This window comes from Diaporthe batatas (genome assembly GCF_019321695.1).
Source record: "Diaporthe batatas strain CRI 302-4 chromosome Unknown Contig00006, whole genome shotgun sequence".
NCBI lineage: Eukaryota > Fungi > Ascomycota > Sordariomycetes > Diaporthales > Diaporthaceae > Diaporthe > Diaporthe batatas.
This window is the reverse complement of record NW_025408553.1, coordinates 62801-83909: the sequence shown is the minus strand read 5'-3', so window position 1 is coordinate 83909 and position 21109 is coordinate 62801. Positions and strand designations below refer to the sequence as shown.

The 21109-nt window shown below is 55.4% G+C and overlaps 7 protein-coding genes across 7 annotated transcripts; 4 read left to right on the top strand and 3 right to left on the bottom strand.

The window, feature by feature from the left end:
* Positions 1-160: 160 nt before the first annotated feature.
* Positions 161-1316, bottom strand: KVR01_006064 (DNA-directed RNA polymerase II core subunit RPB3; the record flags this gene model as incomplete). Its single annotated transcript, XM_044783923.1, has 3 exons — positions 161-521; positions 574-1157; positions 1242-1316. 3 exons carry the CDS (start codon positions 1314-1316, stop codon positions 161-163), a joined length of 1020 nt encoding a protein of 339 aa, XP_044644867.1.
* A 393-nt stretch (positions 1317-1709) lies between these two features.
* On the top strand, positions 1710-3251 carry KVR01_006435 (uncharacterized protein). The gene is made up of 2 exons (XM_044787622.1): positions 1710-2112; positions 2174-3251. The coding sequence occupies exons 1-2, from the start codon at positions 1810-1812 to the stop codon at positions 2615-2617; spliced, it is 747 nt and encodes a 248-aa protein (XP_044645238.1). The 5' UTR covers positions 1710-1809; the 3' UTR covers positions 2618-3251.
* A 406-nt stretch (positions 3252-3657) lies between these two features.
* On the bottom strand, positions 3658-5338 carry KVR01_006265 (uncharacterized protein; the record flags this gene model as incomplete). The annotated part of the gene is made up of 5 exons (XM_044792765.1): positions 5250-5338; positions 5013-5199; positions 4562-4952; positions 4332-4491; positions 3658-4265 (listed from the first exon to the last, which is right to left on the bottom strand). The coding sequence occupies exons 1-5, from the start codon at positions 5293-5295 to the stop codon at positions 3658-3660; spliced, it is 1392 nt and encodes a 463-aa protein (XP_044645068.1). The 5' UTR covers positions 5296-5338.
* A 298-nt stretch (positions 5339-5636) lies between these two features.
* KVR01_006208 (replication factor C subunit 1) lies at positions 5637-9248 on the bottom strand. Its single transcript, XM_044793149.1, has 2 exons — positions 6316-9248; positions 5637-6263 (listed from the first exon to the last, which is right to left on the bottom strand). Exons 1-2 carry the CDS (start codon positions 9093-9095, stop codon positions 5939-5941), a joined length of 3105 nt encoding a protein of 1034 aa, XP_044645011.1. The 5' UTR covers positions 9096-9248; the 3' UTR covers positions 5637-5938.
* A 105-nt stretch (positions 9249-9353) lies between these two features.
* Positions 9354-11240, top strand: KVR01_005812 (mitochondrial 54S ribosomal protein YmL47). Its single transcript, XM_044792718.1, has 2 exons — positions 9354-9868; positions 9930-11240. The coding sequence occupies exons 1-2, from the start codon at positions 9458-9460 to the stop codon at positions 10251-10253; spliced, it is 735 nt and encodes a 244-aa protein (XP_044644615.1). The 5' UTR covers positions 9354-9457; the 3' UTR covers positions 10254-11240.
* Positions 11241-11776: 536 nt separating this feature from the next.
* On the top strand, positions 11777-13739 carry KVR01_006402 (replication factor C subunit 5). The gene is made up of 3 exons (XM_044790373.1): positions 11777-12004; positions 12066-12688; positions 12759-13739. Exons 1-3 carry the CDS (start codon positions 11918-11920, stop codon positions 13105-13107), a joined length of 1059 nt encoding a protein of 352 aa, XP_044645205.1. The 5' UTR covers positions 11777-11917; the 3' UTR covers positions 13108-13739.
* Positions 13740-16236: 2497 nt separating this feature from the next.
* Positions 16237-20128, top strand: KVR01_005870 (uncharacterized protein). The gene is made up of 6 exons (XM_044787303.1): positions 16237-16596; positions 16700-16723; positions 16779-16805; positions 16872-18034; positions 18100-18360; positions 18413-20128. Exons 1-6 carry the CDS (start codon positions 16536-16538, stop codon positions 18878-18880), a joined length of 2004 nt encoding a protein of 667 aa, XP_044644673.1. The 5' UTR covers positions 16237-16535; the 3' UTR covers positions 18881-20128.
* Positions 20129-21109: the final 981 nt, after the last annotated feature.

Genomic DNA, 21109 nt, shown 5'->3' with positions numbered 1-21109 from the left:
TGCCTGACCGCGCGGAGATTGTTCGACTGACACACTTGGCCAGCGCATTATCCTGGGTTGGCATGTCGCCCGCAGACGGACCGGACCGTAGGCGCATCAACAGAAGCTCTCCGTACTACCATTTTCAACCTCAGCAGAGGTCCCCTCCCTGGATGAATATCTAGTAACCATTCTGTCCTGGGTTGCCATAGGGTGTAGTGGTGCCGTAGGAAGTCGCTCCCCCGAAATCGCCAGTACCGTAGGGCGTGGTGAAGCCCTGGTCTTGCCAGGGATCGCCGCCGTTCATGCCATTAGGGCTGCGAGGGCCGCCGTAGTCTCCGGCGTTGTCGCCCTCGCTCATACCGTGGATCAAGCCAGCAAGCTTCTGCTGCATAACCATGATACCCTGCTGGATGATGGCATCCGGCTCTAGGTTACCAGCGCTCTCGACCTCGAAGTAAAACTTCTCGGGGACAGCATCGATTTTGAATGGCTCGCCGGGCTGAGGTGGTTCCTCGAATGCGGCGTACTTGCTCTCCGGCCTGTTCTGCTGTCAAAATCACGCAACGACCATCTTATGGTTGCGAGACCTACCACTCATGCTCAGGGCGTGCGCCCTCGCCCTTGCCTTCAAACCACAGGTCGGTGTGCCCAAGTTTATTGTGCGGATCGTACTCGAATCCAACCGCCGCCGTAGGCGCCCACTTTGCGTGCTCCTTTGCGATTCCCTTCTTTGCGATGCATGTCAACTTCAGCTCCTGGCCCTCTCGCAGCTTCGCGATCAACGGTCCCTGGCCGTCTGGGTCCGTGATGACGGGGTTGCCAACCCACTCGTTGGGGCGCATGGGGTCGACAACAAGGTCGCGGGCATAGATCTTCATGATTTCGCCATCGGTGGTGCACTTCGCATGGAGAGTGATCTTAACACTGCACATTTCGCAGTACTGTTCGCATTCGCAATCACGGGTATATAGAACGTCGTCGGCGTTCTTGGAGTTCAGTGGGAGCAGGCCAAGGCGATGTGCAATGAACTCATCGGCCAGAACGCTGCTGTTCTCCTCAATCTCAACGAGGTCGATGGCCATGATTGGTATCTCGGCAAGGATGACTCGGCGCAAGGCATTTGCGAAGGAGAGGTCGACATTGGCAAGATTGAAGTTGACATGGTGGTTGTCGGCCTACCGAGGTCGTAGAGGATTAGGATACTGCCAGCTACAACCAAGCGCGAGTCCACCGTTTGGTGGGCCGCACATCCTGCTCACCTCTGTAATTTTGACCTCCATCTGCTTTGGCGCCAGGTCGCCATTGCCATCCAGGCTCATGGGGTCGTACTCCATCGTGACCGCCGTTCCCAGCTCTGGGGAAGAGGTTAGGTGCTAGACGTTCCTGTGTGGTAAAAAGTTTGACAGACCCCAAAAGACGTGCTGGTATATGTGATGTTGGAAAAAAAGAACAAACGCTGGTGGTGAGTGGGCAGGCGTGATGAATATTGGTACGTTGAAAGCCGCAGGCTGCACGAGCCAGTCACGCACTGCTTTGAAGCTATGGACAGGGTACTTGAAGCGGCAGGCTGAACGCAGTACTGTGTAATGCTAATCACTTCCTGAAAAGTGACTACTTCTTAGCGGGACTGGCTTTTGGGCTGGCTTATCGGAGGTTATCGGAGCTTCCGAGGTGCAGTGCGGTGCAACCTTGGTTTGTTAGTTAGCAGCTTTGTTTCTCACCTGCTGGGAAAAAATAAAAATTTCCTTGCGTCATAAACCTTTTCCATTTCCTCAAGACCACATTTCTCAAACACTGCTTGAGGCTTTCCTCACAATCAAGCCCGACATGCTGCGACAAGCCCTGATCACTCCTTCCAGAGCTCTGCGCTCATCAGCCAGATCAATCGCCCAGAGGCCTCTGGCCCGCCCCCAGACCATCATAGCTCCTCTGGCAGTACGAAGGGCACAACCCGCGGTGGCAAGATGGTATAGCGACGCTCCTAAGGCCTCGCAAGAAGCCGAGACAAAAGCAGATGAATCCGGAGCCAAGCCATCATCTGAGGGAGAGGCAGCGCCAGCCGAGGACCCCGCCGTGACAGAGCTTAAGAAGAAGCTGGAAACCAAGGAGAAGGAGGCCACAGACTGGAAGGTATGGGGCGCATTACGCAACAGACCTACTTCAATACTTCCCATACTGACACTGCATCCAGGACAAATGCCTGCGCTCCGTCGCAGACTTCCGTAACCTCCAGGACCGGACCCAGCGCGAGATCAAGAACGCCCGCGAGTTCGCCATCCAGAGCTTCGCCAAGGACCTGGTCGAGAGCGTCGACAACTTCGACCGCGCTCTCTCCATGGTGCCAGAGGAGAGGCTGAAGGCCGCCAAGGACAATGACGAGCTTAAGGACGTCGTCCAGCTGCACGAGGGCCTCAAGATGACCGAGAGCATTCTCATGAACACCCTCAAGAAGCACGGCCTGGAGCGCTTCGACCCCGCCGGCGAGAAATTCAACCCTAACGAGCATGAGGCCACCTTCATGAGCCCTCAGGAGGGCAAGGAGGATAACACGGTCTTCTACGTCCAGCAGAAGGGCTTCAAGCTGAACAGCCGTGTGCTCAGAGCCGCCAAGGTCGGCGTCGTCAAGAACAAATAAGCTGGGACATTACTCCAGTTCAGGCACGACACGCGCTGCCTCACCTCTCCTCATTGTACTACCACCACCACTCTCATATGCTACCAAAAGTCTGGCATTGGCGTTCAGGCGGCTAGGGTGTGATAACTGCTCCTCTCATGATCACGGGGGAAAAATCTTCATGGATGTTAGCAAGGTCACGTTCACGAATTAGACGAAGGATCTGCATAGTTCATTCTTGTATATAGAGACTACCACCTCGCGCTAATACGGGAAAAGTCCTCCAGGCCTATGATATTATAAAGGTCCGAGAAAGCAGGGCAGCAGATATGAATACAGGCTGGATGCCGATTTCTACCCGGATGTAACAAACCTCATCGCATTGGAGTAACTCGCATGGTGTTATCCTCTCCTATTTTCTATGAGGGGAAGGGGGTTTCGAGTCCGGGTATTTCCCGAGGTCCCGTGCATGGGAAGCAGTATTCTGACAAGTATGACTCGCCTTGTGGAGAGACAGGAAACGGTAGCACAAGCATCATCCGGAAGTCCATTCTGGCTCTATCAACCATGAAGCCCTGGGGTAGAGTGATGTCGCCATTGCGGTGGACAGCACTTGCCTGTACATTTACGTAAATTTACATGATTAATTTACTCATTTTTATGGTACAATGAACGGGCTTCTGTATGCCAAGTCGCTTGTGTTGATCCAAGTAACCTTCTGGGCTGATGTTGAGGCAATGCCCGCCTTCGCTTTCTTTGCTTCCCAAACGATTTTTTTGACACTTTTCCGACACTTTGATCTGGTACGTACACTGTTTGTTATCGCTTGGATCATCAGGTCCTCCTGTCTCCTATGGCAGGATCACTCGCAGGATCATATGGCTACGCCGAGCCACTTGTTACATGAGCCACACGAATTCGTCAAACGTGCCCACGTTGTTTAGGATCCTATCCCACAAAATACTCACTCGAGTGCCTTACACAATGATGGACGTATGACGTTCATTATATCTGGTTTGGGTCTTGGATCCCAGACTTGGCTCGGAGCTTGACCAGATTCCTCACGAGTAATTCCGGCGGTTCTTCCTGATCTCCTCAGGCTCCCAGATGTCAGGGTACATGGCAAACACCTCATCGGGGGTATCCTTGCCCATGAGCGAGAGCAGCCTCCGCTGCACTTCCCGCTGCTCATCGATCTCGCGCGCCAGGTCGTCGCGGTCACGCACGCGGGCCCTGATCTCGGCCATCTTGGCCTTGGCGACGTAGTTGAGCTCGCGGATCTGCCGCTGCACCTGCTTCATGATACGCCGGTCGCGGGTGCTGCGGTGCTCGCCGTAGCAGTCGGCCAGCTTGCGGTTCTCGTGCTTGAGGCGCGTCGCCTCGTGCCGCAGCCGCTCCGCCTCCGCGTTGGCCTGCTCCTCGGTCTGCACGAGCCGCGCGACCTCGGCGTTCCTGCTGGCGAGGATGTGTTGTGTGGCCTCGAGGCCCCAGTACTTCTCGATCGCGGCGTCCACCTCGGCGGGATCGTAGCGCTCGGGCTCCGAGGCTGTCTTCACGCCCCAGGAGGGCTCCGTGGAGGTGTTGTTCATGCGAACCAGGCGCATGAGCTCTGGGTCCATGCGGTCGAAGATATGGTTGTAGAAGTCGTGCGGTAGGGAAGGGTCCATAGCTATGAGACACATTCAGACCTCGCCCAATATGCAGTAGACATGAATACCCTAGGGCAAACACTCACGAGGCGGTGACCATAGAATGGACGGCTCAGTCTTTGCGTAAGCGCTGCACTCGGGGCTCAGCTTCTTGCCATCTTCCACATCATATAAGCTTTTCATATGGCGGTGCTTCATCTTTCGTGGGAGGGCGGTGTTCGGGGAGCAAGGTCGTTGGCGTCCGTCCTGTTACCTCGTTCTTAGCAAATATGGATCGTTGATGTGTGAATTTGGGCAGACTTCAAGCCTCACTCACAGGGATGGCATCGGTCTTCCGCTCTTTCCACGCTGACCTGTACTTCTCCTCGTGTTCGTCCCACCTCTTCGTGCCCTCAGACCATAGAGCGAAAGTAGCTGGAGAAATCCTACCGTCCGCTGGATCACCCTCGCCATCTTCAGAGACGTCGCTGGCGGCATACTTCCTCCACCCATCTGCCATAAAATCGCTGTCCCGGAAGATGTCGTCCAACCCGCCAGTGTCCAGGCCTTCTGAAAGTTCCAGGTGCGCAAGACTGAAGCCAGTGACCATGGGACGGTCAAAAATGAAGGTTGACTTGCGCTGCGCCTCTTCGTTGTCGTACGTCGCTGGTCCACGGGACTTCCAATCGAAGCGCTCTTTGAATGAGTTCTCAATCTCACCAAGCATACTGCAGGACAATGCCTTAGCATGCTTGAGCAAAATGAAGAACGGAACGGTATGGACGTACGTGACCTTCCCCTCAACTCGCTTGTCTGTTTCCAGGTTGGCGATCCACTTCACCAAAGGATCTTCGACGGCAGGAAGGCCTCTCATGGCGACGTAGGCCTTCATCGTCGTGCCTGACAAGGTCCACACTGGATTGCGGTCCTGCCGCTCGCTGGAGTCTGTGCAAATAGACTGGGTCGACAAATGTCCTACGAATTTCAGTTCCCGTATAGATGATTCGGTCTTTTCGGTGGCCTACCCTGGGTACCGTCCTGCTGGACTGGCCCCTTACTCGAGCAATGCATTAGGGACGTTGACTCAATCAGTCGAGAATGGGGAGGAAACAAAGACCAATGCAAAAATGGACACGTCAGGAAACCTTTGAAAGGTGAAAACGCAAGCTTCCTCGAGGTTCGCTTGTAGGCCGGGGGGGGGGGTGAGGTTGGTTGAATTTGGGTGTGGTGGTGTAGGCAACATCTCCTCGCGGGCTGGAACTGGCTTGTTATGAAAGCACAAACGGTGTTCCGTGACGCGGTATCGACGGTGACGGAAACATGCAACATGCGAAGATGGGATGCTGTGTGGACGAAGGATGGGAGGTCACAAAATAAACAGTCAAAACGCGAACCAACCACTGGCAGTACCACACAGCAGACCACTTTCATGTCCAGGGCCAACTGAAAGCTCCAAGTTAGCATTGGCTTCCTAAGTTCTAGCAAGTCTCTCGAGAATTCCATCTGGACTAGCCTGAGAGAGAAAAAACCACAGCTCTTGGTCAATTCGCGAAATCAAGGATGCTCATCAAGCGATTAAAGATGGTCAAAACGGCAAACACGCCCAGGTAAGAGTGCCGCATTCCAAGGTTCTGACTCCTGCGGTCGGCTTCACGAAGCAGCAGCAAAATAATTTCCTTCACACCTTGATTCAGTGGTAACTCTGATCCCCGCATCACTTTTTGCCCTTGCCCTTTGCAGCCCCCTTGCCCTTTGCGCGGCTCTTCGTAGGCTTCTCGTCACCATCATCTTCCTCGTCATCCACTGGGACCTTCTTTTTGGCAGCTCGCTTGGGCTTAGCCTTGGGCTGCTTGATATACTTGTCTTTCTTGAGGTCGATCTCATCATCATCATCTTCCTCCGCCGGTTCGACGACCTCTGCGCCGTCATCGTCTGCCTCGATAGCGTCTTCGATGTCAGGCATATCCTTTGCAGCCTTCTTCGGTGCTGTCACATTGCTGGCTTTCATGAACGGTACAGCGTGGGACATCGAGTTATATCTGTTCTTATCAGCTTCAATCTTTCCAAGTCTCAGTTAACGGATAGACTCACGTCCTCGTAAAGGCTGCCTTGGTCTGGGGATCAATCTTCACAAGGCTCTCATCTTGAGGTCCGACACCAAGTTCAAGCATGGCATCGAAGTCCTCACGTGTGAGGTAGTAGCTGTCCATCAGGTCGATGACCTCTGCGACAGATTCCTTGCCCTCCATGGCAAGACGCTTCACAATCTGATGCCATAGGACAGGAAGATACTGCTGTCGGATCTCGCTCACATCTCCGGAAGCTCTGAGCCGCATGTGCGACTGAATCTCTCGGACGTAACGGCCGAGTTTGCCCAATTTGCTGTTGTTGCCGAGCCACTTGGTGAACTCCGTATTAATCATTTGGCCAGCAACAAAGCTTGCCGGGCGGACTGTACTGAAGACCGCATGTGTCGGCATGAGGCTCCATTGCTGCTGTGGACCGTGTATCATACGATCGACAAGATCACCATCGCTGATGCTCTCAGCCGCTTGGTCCGCTAACTCAAGGTATTTCAAGTTCGCCTCCCTGCCGTTATAACCCTTGCCGCTCAGCCCAGCTGGCTTCGCCCTGAGGTAATTTTCCTGAATCATGAGGTAGCTGAACTCATGGTCGTTGAAGTACAGCTCAATCTTGTCGTTCAGCGTGGTTTTGCTTGCTGGGTTGAACATATTGCCTCCCAGGAGTTTCTGGCAGATATCCCAGGGCTTCAAAACCACATGCTTCTCCCATGCCTTGGACATCGATTTGCTTTGGTCAAAGTCCATCGATGTTTGATCAAGCTTGATCGTCGAAAGCATGTTGATAATCTGCCTGATATCCTTGTTGCTTCCCTCAATGAGAGCATCGACGACCTGGAGCGGAAGCTTCAGGCCTTCTCGATGGCAAATTGTCATGATACGAGACCGAACCTGCTCCACTGTCGGCCGTCGGAACGGAATGTCGAAAGCTGCGAAATCGAAGGGCTTCATCTTTGGAAGTTTGCGTTCGTTGCATATCAAGATGAGAGGCACCTCTGTCTTTTTGCAGAATTTGGCCAATGCTCCGACGCCACCTCGGTCTCCGGCTGACATACCGTCAACTTCGTCCATGATCAAGACGATGTTCTTCTTGGCATCCTCGACCTTCTTTCCATCCCCAGCGAAGAAGCCCAGTAGAGAGGTGTTGTTCATCACTTCGCTGACTCCGCTCTCGACCATCTTCTTGCTTCGGGTGTCGCTTGCATTGCTCTCGATCACGTCGAAACCCGCCAACTTTGCTGCGAGATGTGCCGAAGTTGTCTTGCCTATGCCGGGAGGACCACTCAGAATGACTGCCCGGTAACCGCCCATGCCGTCGGCTCCGAATTTCTTGAAGTCATACTTGCGATTCTTTGGCCAGGCTTTGAGCCAATTCTGGATCTTTTCGACTTGGCCCTTGTTTCCACAGATGTGATTCAGCTGAGAAGGCGCATATTTGCTGGTCCACAGCTGTGAGTTGGCAGCGATGGCCTGCGCTGGAGCCGCCGCGCCACGTGCTGCGGCGGCCTTGCGAGCTTTCTCTGCCTCGATCTGACGCGCCTTTTCTTCTCTCTCCAGCTCCGCAGCAGCCTCCCTGACCTTCTTCTCATCGGCTTCCTTTTTCTCTTTAGCTTTTGCAGCGTTCTTGGCTGACCCGCCATTCGCCGGTGCTTTCCGTATCAGCTCAAACAGGCCGTTCTCGTCGATTGTCTTGATACCGTGCTCTTGGATTTTCCTCAGCTTCGAGGGTCCTGCATCATCCCCTAGGACAACGAATGTGGTCTTGCTACTCGGTGCACCAGTGACCTTCCCACCATATCGTTTTACTAGCTCCTGTCCCTCCTCTCGGCCGATGGTCTTGAGCTGACCTGTGAAGACGAATGTCATTCCGGCGAGACAATTCTCCTCGCCTTCTGGAATGTCAGCTGTTCCCTCCATCGGCGCGGGTCCGGAGTTGCCGCCACCGGCAGCTGCCTTTCTCCAGTCGAATGTCACACCCTCCTCCTTGGGAGGTGGTGTCGGTGGCCTCACAGTAGGCACGGAATCGATAAATGCCTTGTAAACGGCATCCTCCTGCTCTGGCTCTTTCTTCTTCTTGGGGGCTCGAGGTTTCGATGCAGCGGCTTTCTTCCGTGGAGCCGCTTCAGGCTCTTCGTCGTCGGATTCTGGTGATTTCCGCTTTCTTCCATTTCTGACGGCTTTCTTTGGCGCGGGAGCGAAGTCCTCGTCGTCGTCCTCAGACTCATCGGCCTTGGTGGGCTTGCCTCGGGACGCAACACGCTTGGGCTTGGGCGCAACTTCCTCCTCGCTCTCCTCTTCCATGTACTCATCGTTCTTCCTCTTGCTTCTACTTCTCGCATCGGCAGCAAATATGTCATCCGCATCCTCGTCCGCGTCCTCCATATACGCATCGTCATCGTTCGAATCGTGTTTCTTGTGAGACGTGATGGCCTTGGGCCTGGCGGCAGGTTTGCCCTTGCTGGTCGCTGTGGCTGTGGCAGCGGCCTTTCGCGGACTCTGGCGGACGGGCACGCTAGGTTTCTTCGCGGCGGCTTTCTTGTTGAAGTAATCCTCGGCAGAAATGTCCTCCCCCTTCACTGGCTCTGGCTCCGCAGTTTTCTTCTTCCTCGGTGTAGACCGTGTCGCCGCTGGCTTGCTTGGTTGTGCAACAGGCTCCTCATCCTCATCGCTGTCTTCAACTACCTTGCGTGGTCGGCCACGGCCCTTTTTGACGGGCTCTTCCTTCTTGGGCGCAGGTTTGGCCGGTGCAGCACCGCCCTTGGGGGCGAAGAAGCTTCGTATGTCTGGCATTGTGACGGCAGGGTGTCTGGGAACTGAAATTGATGATCGCAATGATTTCGAGGGGTTCCCAGAAAGCCAGACACCACTGGTAGAATTGGGTTGACAGAGAACTCTGGGAGTCGAGTTCCCGTTGTTGGAAGACGGCAAGAGGGGAGGTCAAAGGAAGAAGCTCGAGACGCGTGCGTGACGCGATGATTGCTCGAATCACTTAAAAAGAGTGGGTCAGCCCAGGCAGGCATGGCCCGAGCTCCACCATCTCCGTGCTGCCTAGTAACTACCCGAATTTGACATCAGGAAAGCAGGCACGGCGGAAGCATCCACGAACCCAATTCCGCGGCACCTCAGGTTGCGAAACCTGAGCATCGACAAAGATGAATCGGCAAGGCCCATCAACACTCATCAATGCCCTCAAAGGGCTGAGGGTGTCCCCAGCGACCCCTCTGCAGCCATTCCACGCCGCGAAGGCACCCTGCCTCGCCGCCGTCGCCGCCAGGACATTCACATCCACAGCCCCTCAATTGGGATCATGGCTGGAGCCATTTATCGACCGGACGAAGAAGAAGATGAAGGGGCGACCGAGAGTAGCTACAGGAGGTTCTGTGAAAGGCACAACGATTATGATTGGAGATTATGGGCTGCGCATGATCGACCACCACAGGAGGATTAGTGCAGCACAGCTCAAGCTCGCCGAGGCCACTATCAAGCAAAGGCTTCGTGGGCAAAGATACCGGCTATACACAAGAGTCAACTGCAACATTGGCGTCTACGTCAGCGGTAATGAGGTCAGTCTGGCCCCATCTTCCACCGCGGCTGTCAAGAAGTTGGCGACTGACAGATGAATAGATTCGTATGGGTAAAGGAAAGGGTTCGTTCGACCATTGGGCGGCGAGAGTTGCGGTCAACCGTGTCATTTTCGAGATCAGAGGAGCACTGCACGAGCAGGTCGCCCGAGACGCCTTCCGACTTGCTGGTAACAAGCTACCTGGCCAGTACGAATTCATCAAGAAGGGGGAACCAGCTGTTGTGGGCATAACAAAACTGGATGGTGTCACTCTTGAGGACCTGAAACGACCGCGGAAGCAGGTCCCAGCTGCGCAAGCACCAAGTGTGACTCCAGCAGTGGCGACGACTCCGTCCTCTGTCCCTCCGACGTCACCAGCACCATGACGGCCAAAGGTCTTTTCAAATATAACATAACTAGATCTAGCTGTGCAATAGTAATACCCCGGGCTGTTGCCACTAGAGCAGAGTCGACGAATTGGGTTGTACTTGTGAGCCTTTGCCGTTGTCGAGCCAGCTTCTCACAGGGAAGACAACAGGAGGCACGCGGTTTTGACAGACCCTGCACCTTGATAGGGTCCTTAGGATCAAGTTGCTGGCGAACGGATTTAAGTTCGTCTGGTGGCTCAGAGTTCAACTGTCTTTGTGCTATGATGACCATATCTTACCAGATCCACGGTCGTTGTTGCCTTGATCTCAGAGCTGTTGTGACGCATCTCAACTGAGTAACCCTTCACCCCGAATTCAGTGTCCAAAGCCTTCTTCACCGCTTTACTCAGCTCCTGTGGGTTCTTGAACAATCCAACTCTAAATCTGGAAACAGGGCAGTTCGAGACAATATCATATTCCTGGTTATACGAGGACGAAATTTCTTGGCGATCAAGTTTACTTCAATATTCGCGTCTCTTCGCGTGGTTGACAATTTGATGTTGTTGTAGTTGAGTCTGAGGATGCGGTTCCGTTCCTGGCTTGGAAGTGTAAATTGTCTGGACCGAAAATCAGAATCTACGGTTTTTATGTGTTTAGAAAATTGTAGTGTTTTTTTGCTGGCACTGAATGAGTTGAAGTCGATAACGCTGTCAAGTGTCACAAAAAAGTGACTTCTACGAGCAACCCACTCCCCTTGATCGTGGGCAAACATGAAAGGTCTCTATTATTGAACTGTCTTTAGGCACTTGCAAAAACCTGTGGTCCAGGCTATTACCTGAGACAGAAGCAGCTTGTCGAGTGCATAAAACGACCCCATCACGTCAAGAGCAAGACATGGCGTCCTGCTACTGGCCTCCCCAAAGTCCACCCTCATGCATTTCCGCTTGTCGTGGATGCTGGGGTCAATCGTTTTACTCAAGTGATGCGCAACCTACAAAACTCCCAACTTCCAGTCCTTCACTTATTATGTATGGGGGCTCTTTTCGACCCTGCCCCCAAAATTGCGGCAACGATGCCAGATGAAATACCGCCCCCCCCCCCCGGGCCCATCTTTTGACGGTTTGTGTTGACCTGATGACTGCCAACCGGACAGCCCTTCAAAATTTGCTTCGTGTATCCTCTCACCAGATCAAAACAGGCAATTACCTATCGAAATGACCCTCAAATTGTCGTCTATACTTGTGGTAACACAACTGGTCGCTGGGATACTGGTATACCGGTATGCTACTAGCCTGACGGCTATGATCCCGCTCCTTAACGCCGCATGCAACATGTTCCAAAAAACTCCTATTGTTGAAAAATAGATCAGATTATTCAATTAATTTTGAAGATTACGCGCAAGTAGATCAAGTCACTGTTGTGAAGTGCCCCCCCCGTTTCCCCCCCCCCCGATCCGAGAGAGGGTCAAACCCTGAGAAGCCATGTAAGTCCAATTAAGCGTCTGCCTGTGCAAGACGCGTCGCGCAACCCGCCAACCGCGACTTGACTTTTGACAGGCTCGACATCCCTCCACCAGCACTTTGGCAGCAGCATTCAGCCGCTCCCTCTTTCCCGCACGTCGCAAACAGCTATCGAGTGGTGTCTGACTTTTTGAGAGAGGGAAGACTTTTCAAAAATTCAACATGGCGTTGATTGTCGACAAGCATCGACCAAGGTCTTTGGACCAACTCTCATACCACACAGAGCTCTCCGAGCGGCTGAGATCACTCGTATGTGCCGCAGATTATGGCTGGGCTTTAGGAGCTCCTACTGACGCAAGTATCACACCAGGCTCAAAGTGGCGACTTCCCTCACCTCCTTGTCTACGGACCATCGGGCGCCGGCAAGAAGACCCGCATCGTGGCGACGCTCAAGGAGCTGTTTGGCCCGGGCGTGGAGAAGATCAAGATCGACGCGCGCGTGTTCCAGACGACCTCCAACCGCAAGCTTGAGTTCAACATAGTCGCCTCCGTCTACCACCTCGAGATCACGCCCAGCGATGTGGGCAACTACGACCGGGTCGTGGTGCAGGACCTGCTCAAGGAGGTCGCGCAGACCCAGCAGGTCGACCAGGCCGCCAAGCAGCGCTTCAAGGTCGTCGTCATCAACGAGGCTGACCACCTGACGCGCGACGCGCAGGCGGCCCTGAGACGGACGATGGAGAAGTACAGCCCCAACCTGCGTCTGATCCTGCTGGCGAATTCGACGGCCAATATCATTGCGCCCATTCGCTCGCGGACGCTGCTGGTGCGGGTTGCGGCACCCACGCACGAGGAGATCTGTTCGGTCCTGGCATCGTCAGCGGAGAAGGAGGGCTGGCCTGTGGTCAAGGGCCTACACCAGCGCATTGCAGAGGAAAGCGGCCGGAATCTGAGGAGGGCCTTGCTCATGTATGAGGCCGTTCACGCGCAAAAGTACGTTGGCCTGGCATCTTGAAATTCGAGGCGAAGCCTGAGTATGCACCTGCTAACGCCGCTCCTACAGCGAGAAAGTTACCGATTCGACGAAATTGCCACCCCCGGATTGGGAGGCTCTCATCCAACAAATTGCCAGAGAGATCATGGAGGAGCACACGCCCGCCCGGGTGCTGGTGGTTCGGGCCAAGCTTTATGATCTGCTCTCGCATTGCATCCCGGCTACGACCATCCTGAAGACTCTCACATTCAAGCTTCTGCCCTTGATCGATGACGCCCTGAAAGCCGACGTCATAAAATGGTCGGCATTCTACGAGCACCGTATCAAGACAGGCACCAAGGTCATTTTCCATCTCGAGGCCTTTGTGGTGAAGTTCATGCGGATATTGGAGATGTATCTGATGAGCATGGATTTCTGAAGCGTGACGTCGAACCTTGAGAATCGACTCTAATAGGAGTAGCCGTCTCACTCGTGGCGTTGCTACAAAAGCACGGCTGCATGGAATCGAGTGGCCGGGCGCCTCGGACTTGTGAGGCTGCACGAGTTTACACGGGCTGTGAGGATACATGATTATGATCGGCGCACCAGTTCCATCAAGCAGGAGGGTGTTCAGGACAAGGCGTTCTTGAGAGGGTTAAAAATGCCTGGAGGAATTGTTCGCTTGAAGCTCGCTCGTATCCGGCGAGCCAGCGGCCTAATTGCGCCAGAGGCCACTGAAGCGAAGAGCTTGTCCTGGTCGCAGTGGTCGAGCGGCCTCGCATTTGTTGGGAGACGTGCAACCCTGCCGCAGTATGCGAGCATTTTTGTGCACCGCGGAGAATATATGCTGCACCGCAAAGTGCTGGCGGGTTGGAGTAGCCCCATAGGTCCGATTGCGCAGCAGAGACGCTGTGGGTCTTTGGTGCAGTCGCATGCTGCATGTAACATTGACTAGGACCTGTGGGACAACAATGCAGGCGCGCTTCGAAGCCCACAGGAATAGACCCTGGACGGATTTGGTGGTTGCCATCAAGCAAATGAAATACAGAAATAAATTTGTTCGCTCTTCAATGTGGCGGGCATGATGCCGAAAACTATGCCCAAAGCGCCAGAGGTACACACTGTGGCGTCAACAAGAAGCGAGCGAGGATTTCGGGATCGATCGTTCAACTATACCGTTGCACCAAGAGACATCACTCGGCTTGGCTGCCCAGCCCTGTGACAGGTTACAGGGGTGTTGTCAGTCTACTGGCTTCCGTTGGTCCATGAGAGTGTGCATCCTTGTGCCGAATTGGCCTCTCCAGCCGCGACGGTCAGCCTTTCTGCGCAGCTCGACCCAGACCCGGCAGTCTGGGCGCAAGACGATCATTCGTCAGAAGCAGTGTCCACGGCCGTCCCTCGACCCCCGTCCTTCCTTACCCAGCCAGCCAGCCAGCCAGCTTGGTTCTGAAGTCATCTGGGCTTGGGCCGTGCGACGGCGGGGGGGGGGGGCCTGGGGGTGGCACCCACGGTGCCTGAGCCTCTGAGGGGCGTCAGGGGGTGATGCCGGCGCGGGTGGCAGGAAGTGCCACGTCTTTGTGCTCGCCTAACCTCGGACACGGCCCTGGATTAGCATTGTGACAGCCGGGCCTTACCGCCATCATTTCCGTCAGTATAAGCAGGCACAGAAAGGACCCAGCTCGCTCTCTGGGGAAGTCGCGAGCTTCAGCGAATTGCCAGACTGGGAAATATATGAGAGCGATTTGTTGAGACTTCGAGACTTATCCCTGGGCCTGGGCCTGGGCCGTGTTGCCTATGGGAGAACCCCCCGTGCATCCACGGCTAATAATCGGAGCCAGTCCAAACAGACAGGCATACCTGGTACACATGGGCCACGCTTAGCGAGTGCAGTGCAACCAGCCTTCCAGGACCTTCCAACTACAAGGCCTATAATTTGGCTGACGATAGCGCACGTAAGTTGCCGGCTCCACCAGCACGCCAGGCCCTGACGGGTTGACGATCTCTTCGGGCTGTACCTTTGTATATCTATGGAGTACCAGCCTCCAGTTATACACGGCAAGGTAAGCTAGACGCCAGAGCCAAATGCGAAGCCCAAGAGCCGGCTTGACAGACCACCGCGAGGATCTGCGCGGCCGTCGATAAATAATTTGAGTAACACCATGCATGGTGTCGGCTGCCTGCTGCAATAGGCAGCATATTAGGGGGGTCCGGCGGTCCAGTTCAAAGCCCCGTGCCCACCCCTCCACGATTCATCTCGGCCAGTCTTACCGCGTCGGCGCTACCCCAGGCCAGAAGGATGGATGCGGGGAAGCTTAGGAGCCCTTGGGAGCTGCTTGGCGCGCCGGCTTTGTTGGTGGCTGTCCCTAGCGGCCATGGGCTGGACCAAGAGCAGCAACGGGGCTGAAGGGGACTATTATCGGAGGGAGGGTTGCATGTGCTCGCGAAGGATCATCGTCCTGATGCCATGGCTATACGTCAAACCTTCTCCTAACCGTTCTCCCGAAAGCTTCTTTGAACGCAATGGTCTGTGGCCGGCTAGACACCTGGGCTTTACCGAGCGTCTGTTCGGCCTGGCTCCACGAGCTGCAGCAGCCGGCTGGCTGCGCTGGGGCGACATCGCATCGTGGATAGTCGAAGCCCTGACTGACTTACTGACTGACTGACTGACCTGACTCTGGTCAGGTGGGTTGGCGAGAGGGACCGAGGGGCAGGACCCTAGGGGTCTGGCCGGAGCGCGATATGGGGGCTGAGCCTGGCCGGAGTCGAACGTTTTTGCACCGAAAGTCTGGCGATGAGCCAGGCTACCCAGGCAGAGTGACGCATCCCAAGGCTTTGCTCGCTGGAATGCCAATCTCGTAGACAACCAGACAATTCGACAGCACATCCCACAGAGTCATAGGTCCCAGTCAACAGGGACGCCGACCTAGGAGGCCGTGGCCAGATAATCGCCAGAGTTGATGGGGATTTCGGACCCTCGGTTCTCGGTCTCAAACGTTGAGGCGCGATATGCAGAGGGAGCCCGGATGGAGGAACCGGAGAGGCAATGATTGTGCTTTGCATTGAGCAGAGCGCATTCGGGTAGCAAGGACAACAACAACAGCAAGGACAACAGCAATAATTACGGCCAGAGTGGTAGATGGCAAGAGACAGACAGACTCTGTATCGAAAGCTCCGTTGCTGCATGCTGGCTGGCCAGACCTCACCCTGGCTAATAACGCGTTGCCTCTCACGGCCTGGGTAGGGTAGGGTCTCATCTGAACGAGGTGGACGGAGTCCGGACAGACGGAAAAGTTGTCGCTCAGAAGCCTCACGCTCACCTCATGGCAGTGGGGTGTCAATCCCGGCCGGGTGGAATCCCTCTGCACTAGCTCCCAGACCCCCGTCCCGGTGGGTATGGGCTCATTCCCGAACAGGTAGTGTTCGGACACAAGGGACGCGGGGCCCTGCGTGCATGCAGTGGCAGCAGCAGGACTGGGTTTGTTGGTGACAAGTGAGAGAGAGTGAGTGAGAGGACTCCGTACCGACTAACGGACCGCGACCAGTGGCCTGGCCTCTCACCAGCAAACTAATACAAAGCTACCCCCCTAGCCTCGTCCTCCGTCTTCAAGCGGTGCTCTGTTTTTGACCCTTCCAATTCCTTTTCCTCATCTCTCGTCGTCTGTGGGCTTGGTATACCCTCCTCTCCTCTCCCTCTCACAATCGTTCTCGACCTGATTCGAGGCTTTACTCCCACCCTCTGTAGTTCTTGTAGGAGGCAGCCCCCTCTTACATGTAAGCATATTCGTGTCGGCGACTTGTCTCAACAGCTACCCCGCCATCCAACACCACCACCGCCACCCACATATACCACGCCCGCCATTGTTCGTCATGGCTGAAGGCGCATCCAAGACCCCCGTGGTCGCAGAGGCCCATGAGGTCGACACCTTCCGTGAGTCTCGTCTATGCGTGGCAAGGCCCGATGAATAGCCCGCTCCCGGGTCTTCAGACAGCTTTAACGCGAGTGGACAGACGCTAACAGACGCTGCCAATAGATCCCCCCCAGAAGATGCTTGACAGTACGTAATTGTTCGGTGATTACGGGCCAATCCCGTGCTAACTGCGATCCTACAGAGCATCCCAGCAAACCTCACCTGTCTGGTAAGTCTGCAACGTGTTGGGCAATCAAACCCCGCCGCTGGAAACACCGCTGACGAGGCGGATCAGGCCTGGAGGACTACCAACAGCTGTACAAGCAGTCTATCACGGAGCCAAAGAAGTTCTGGGGCACCAAGGCCAGGGAGCTCCTCTCGTGGTCCAAAGACTTCCAGACCGTGCACTCGGGCAGCCTCGAGAACGGCGACAACGCCTGGTTCCTCGAGGGCGAGCTGAACGCCTCTTACAACTGCGTTGACCGCCATGCTGCCAAGGACCCTGACCGCGTCGCCATCATCTACGAGGCCGACGAGCCCAGCGAGGGCCGGAATCTCACCTACTCGGAGCTTCTCCGCGAGGTCTGCAAGACGGCCTGGGTGCTGAAGCAGATGGGCGTCAAGAAGGGCGACACAGTGGCCGTCTACATGCCCATGATCCCGGAGGCCCTCATTGCTCTGCTGGCCATCACCCGTATCGGAGCCGTCCATTCAGTCGTGTTCGCCGGTTTCTCCTCAGACTCGCTCCGCGACCGAGTCATAGATGCGCAGTCCAGGGTGGTCATCACCACCGACGAGGGCAAGCGCGGTGGCAAGCTCATTGGCACCAAGAAGATCGTGGACGATGCCCTGAAGCAATGCCCCGACGTCAGCCACGTGCTCGTGTACAAGCGCACCGGGGCCGACGTGCCCTTCACCCAGGGCAGGGATTGGTGGTGGCACGAGGAGGTCGAGAAGTGGCCGGCGTACATTGCCCCTGAGCCTATGAACTCGGAGGACCCACTATTCCTGCTGTATACTTCTGGGTCGACCGGAAAGCCAAAGGGTGTCATGCACACCACCGGTGGCTACCTGCTCGGCGCAGCCATGACAGGAAAGTACGTGTTTGACATACACGATGGGGATCGCTACTTCTGCGGTGGAGACGTCGGCTGGATCACAGGACACACCTATGTTGTTTACGCGCCTCTCCTGCTAGGTGTCTCGACGGTCGTTTTCGAGGGCACACCAGCATACCCCAACTTCTCGAGGTACTGGGAGATCATCGACAAGCACGAAGTGACACAGTTCTACGTGGCACCGACCGCGCTACGACTGCTTAAGCGCGCCGGCGACCACTTCGTGAAGAGCAAGATGAGCAAACTCAGAGTACTAGGTTCTGTGGGTGAGCCTATCGCTGCCGAGGTATGGAAGTGGTACTTTGAGGTTGTTGGCAAGGAGGAGGCACAGATTGTCGATGTAAGCTGCGCTTCGACCGTATTGTCTTATCCGGCTCAACGTCAGATTATTAACCCTTTGAGCAGACATACTGGCAGACCGAGACCGGGTCAAACGTCATCACCCCTCTTGCAGGCGTAACCCCAACGAAGCCTGGCTCGGCGTCTCTCCCCTTCTTCGGTATTGAGCCAGCCATCATCGACCCCGTGTCCGGCGAGGAGATCCACGGTAACGACGTGGAGGGTGTCCTCGCCTTCAAACAAGCATGGCCCAGCATGGCACGCACAGTATACGGCGCACACAAGCGTTACATGGACACATACCTGAATGTTTACAAGGGATACTACGTGAGTACAATTTTCCTGGCACGTGACAGCGCCGTTGCTGACAATAACACAGTTCACTGGCGACGGTGCCGGCCGAGACCACGAGGGGTTCTACTGGATCCGTGGCCGTGTTGACGACGTCGTCAACGTCTCAGGCCATCGGCTGTCAACCGCCGAGATCGAGGCCGCGCTGATCGAGCACCACTCCATCGCCGAGGCCGCGGTCGTGGGTATCAACGACGAGCTGACTGGCCAGGCGGTCAATGCCTTCGTGGCCATCAAGGACGCCAGCGAGGCGTCGGACGCGCTCCGCAAGGAGTTCATCCTCCAGGTGCGCAAGAGCATCGGTCCGTTCGCGGCGCCCAAGGCCGTCTACATCGTGCCGGACCTGCCCAAGACGCGGTCGGGCAAGATCATGCGACGTATCCTGAGGAAGATTCTGGCGGGTGAGGAGGACCAGCTGGGAGATATCTCGACCTTGTCGGACCCGTCGGTCGTGGAGAAGATCATCACGATAGTCCACAGCGACCGGAAGAAGTGAGCATGATAGGGATAGGGAGCGGCGGCAGACCTTAACAGATGGGTCCCTGGGTCTTACTAGGGAATGCCGTAGTGTGTATTGACAGTTGGAGGACAAATTCAATGATGACGCTTTATAATATCAATATGATATTGTCTTGGTTTTGGGGGGTTGGAGGGATCGGGCTTCCTGGAAATGGTCTTACTTTTTTTGGGTTTATACACACAGAGAGATGCTTATCAAAGCCGTTCATCCGGACTTAAGAGATAGAAGTGGCCCGAACAGAGCGAACGTGCACATTCTGACTGTGCGCGTCGCGTAGTTGGTGCGTATTTACGGCCAAGTTGGCTAGGCATCATCATCATCGGCCGCGGAACGAGACTGAGAAGCGTTGACCTACCCGCGGTGGAGGATTGCCGAACACTTCTGGAAGCCACAACAGGATCGGCATGCAAGAGGGGGGGGGAAGACACGAAAGACAAGACAACAAGTGCCGCGCCCTGCAGGACTCGTCATCCCCATCTTGGCAGCAGGCCGGCCAGCCGCCGTAGCGGGCTTGGAAGGGGGATTAATAAGGTTGAGGCGTCTGGTTGCCGTGGGTGCTCTGCCAGGACGGCCGCTTTTGCTCACCGTCACACGCACCAAAAGAAGCCGTCCCTTTTTCTCCCTCCCGATCCTGCCGTCACCACTCGGTGTCCTTGGGAGACTACTTTCCTTGGGCCCCTCCCCTCACGTGGAGCAGGTCGGTAAGCCGGCAAGCTTGTGTGTCTTGTTGGCAGGCTGCCCCGTCGGGGCCAAGAAGTCTCTACGCTCTCCCTTGGTGGCTGTGTAGGATGCTGCTTGCGTGGACTGGCTCTTAACAGGGCGCACAGTGTGAGTCTGAGTGAGAGTGAGAGCGAGGACTGAAGGAAGGGCGGTCTCTGCGCATCACACAAAGTCCGATGGGTCAGTCCGGGTAATTCGGAGGTTGGATTATTTTTTTTTCTCGCACCCCTGAATGTCTGTAAGACAGGCAAGCAAGCACGCGAGCAGTGTTTGGCAGACGGGGAGTAGAAGAAGGCTGGGCGGGTATTGATTGGGTGTGTCGAGGCTTGTAATCTCGGCCGACGAGGGCATAGTACCGAGTAGACACTGCTGATACAGCTGGGCCATCCTGATACAGTACTCCGCACAGAAATGTAGTTTATTACGGTTGTTCGCCCTATATGCCCAGGCGTGTCACCCTGGGGAAAAGTCGACTGCCTAGGCAGCTAGATGGAGAGGTGTCGCATTGGACCTCCTGGGCTGCGGCGCTTTGAAACTCATCCGAAGCTCAGGGTTGATCGGCGCCTAGCTGGGCCCACCCCTGACAGGTGCCTTCCGAAGAACCGCTCAAGCACGTACCAGCCTGAGGCTTCATTCATGACTGGTATTTCTGCACACGATGCTGGGTGCTGGATGCTGGATGCTGGATCTTCCATTCTTGACGTTACGGGTGCAGTCTTGTTTCGCAATGCCATGGCCAGGGCTTTCGGTAGATGCACCTCCAAGTGTTGCATTGCTCGGGTGGCCCCGAATCCTGAGGCTAACAAGTTAAAATGTGCGATGGCACTTTACGAAGTACCTAGGTACCTAACAAGCACCGGCGTGCCTGCTACTACGGAGTAGTCTGCCTACGTCTTCTTCCTCTCCCTACTAGGGCTGCCAGGGAGGTTCGGACTGGCAAACCCCAGAGTTTCGTGTCATCCCGTCTGAAGTATTCTGGACGGCTCGCCTGTAATGTCGGGGGTCTTCCCAGCAGGCCCGGGCCTGAACGAGACATGCGAATCACACATGCCATGTGCCACAGTAGCGAGCCGAATCCACGAGTTCACGGTGCCAGTCGCCCTAATAATAAGCAGCACACACAGTACTGTGTGCACGACGGCTCCCTTTCCTCGTGTTGATGATCTATGATCTACGCGTCTAATCTTGCTGAAGTCAAGGTCACGAACCAGGTTACGACATGCACATCAAAACTACCGCACAAGGTTATCGGACTCACAAGATTGCTCGCATGCTGACCCGCCCAGATTAGAGTGGCCCCCCTTCCTGAACGGCGCAGCGCAGTCTCTTTGTCGACCTTCTCCTCTCCGATGCACTGTGCATTGTTAGCCCATATTGCCAAGATTCCTCGGCCCAACAAACGTGCCCGTCGCTGATGATGCACCGCCTCCCTATTGCTTCGCCTAGCGACGCAGGCCGACTTGGTGCTCTGTACTTGTTGGAGGC

Bases quoted from the DNA above. Each gene is read 5' to 3' on its own strand.
- KVR01_006208 (XM_044793149.1), bottom strand. From the start codon at position 9,095: ATGCCAGACATACGAAGCTTCTTCGCCCCCAAGGGCGGTGCTGCACCG. The intron at 6,264-6,315 runs GTGAGTCTATCC...TGATAAGAACAG, and splicing joins AAGGCAGCCTTTACGAGGAC to ATATAACTCGATGTCCCACG.
- KVR01_005812 (XM_044792718.1), top strand. From the start codon at position 9,458: ATGAATCGGCAAGGCCCATCAACACTCATCAATGCCCTCAAAGGGCTG. The intron at 9,869-9,929 runs GTCAGTCTGGCC...ACAGATGAATAG, and splicing joins TCTACGTCAGCGGTAATGAG to ATTCGTATGGGTAAAGGAAA.
- KVR01_006402 (XM_044790373.1), top strand. From the start codon at position 11,918: ATGGCGTTGATTGTCGACAAGCATCGACCAAGGTCTTTGGACCAACTC. The intron at 12,005-12,065 runs GTATGTGCCGCA...GTATCACACCAG, and splicing joins CCGAGCGGCTGAGATCACTC to GCTCAAAGTGGCGACTTCCC. The intron at 12,689-12,758 runs GTACGTTGGCCT...CCGCTCCTACAG, and splicing joins GAGGCCGTTCACGCGCAAAA to CGAGAAAGTTACCGATTCGA.
- KVR01_005870 (XM_044787303.1), top strand. From the start codon at position 16,536: ATGGCTGAAGGCGCATCCAAGACCCCCGTGGTCGCAGAGGCCCATGAG. The intron at 16,597-16,699 runs GTGAGTCTCGTC...CGCTGCCAATAG, and splicing joins CCATGAGGTCGACACCTTCC to ATCCCCCCCAGAAGATGCTT. The intron at 18,035-18,099 runs GTAAGCTGCGCT...CCCTTTGAGCAG, and splicing joins AGGAGGCACAGATTGTCGAT to ACATACTGGCAGACCGAGAC.
- KVR01_006435 (XM_044787622.1), top strand. From the start codon at position 1,810: ATGCTGCGACAAGCCCTGATCACTCCTTCCAGAGCTCTGCGCTCATCA. The intron at 2,113-2,173 runs GTATGGGGCGCA...CACTGCATCCAG, and splicing joins AGGAGGCCACAGACTGGAAG to GACAAATGCCTGCGCTCCGT.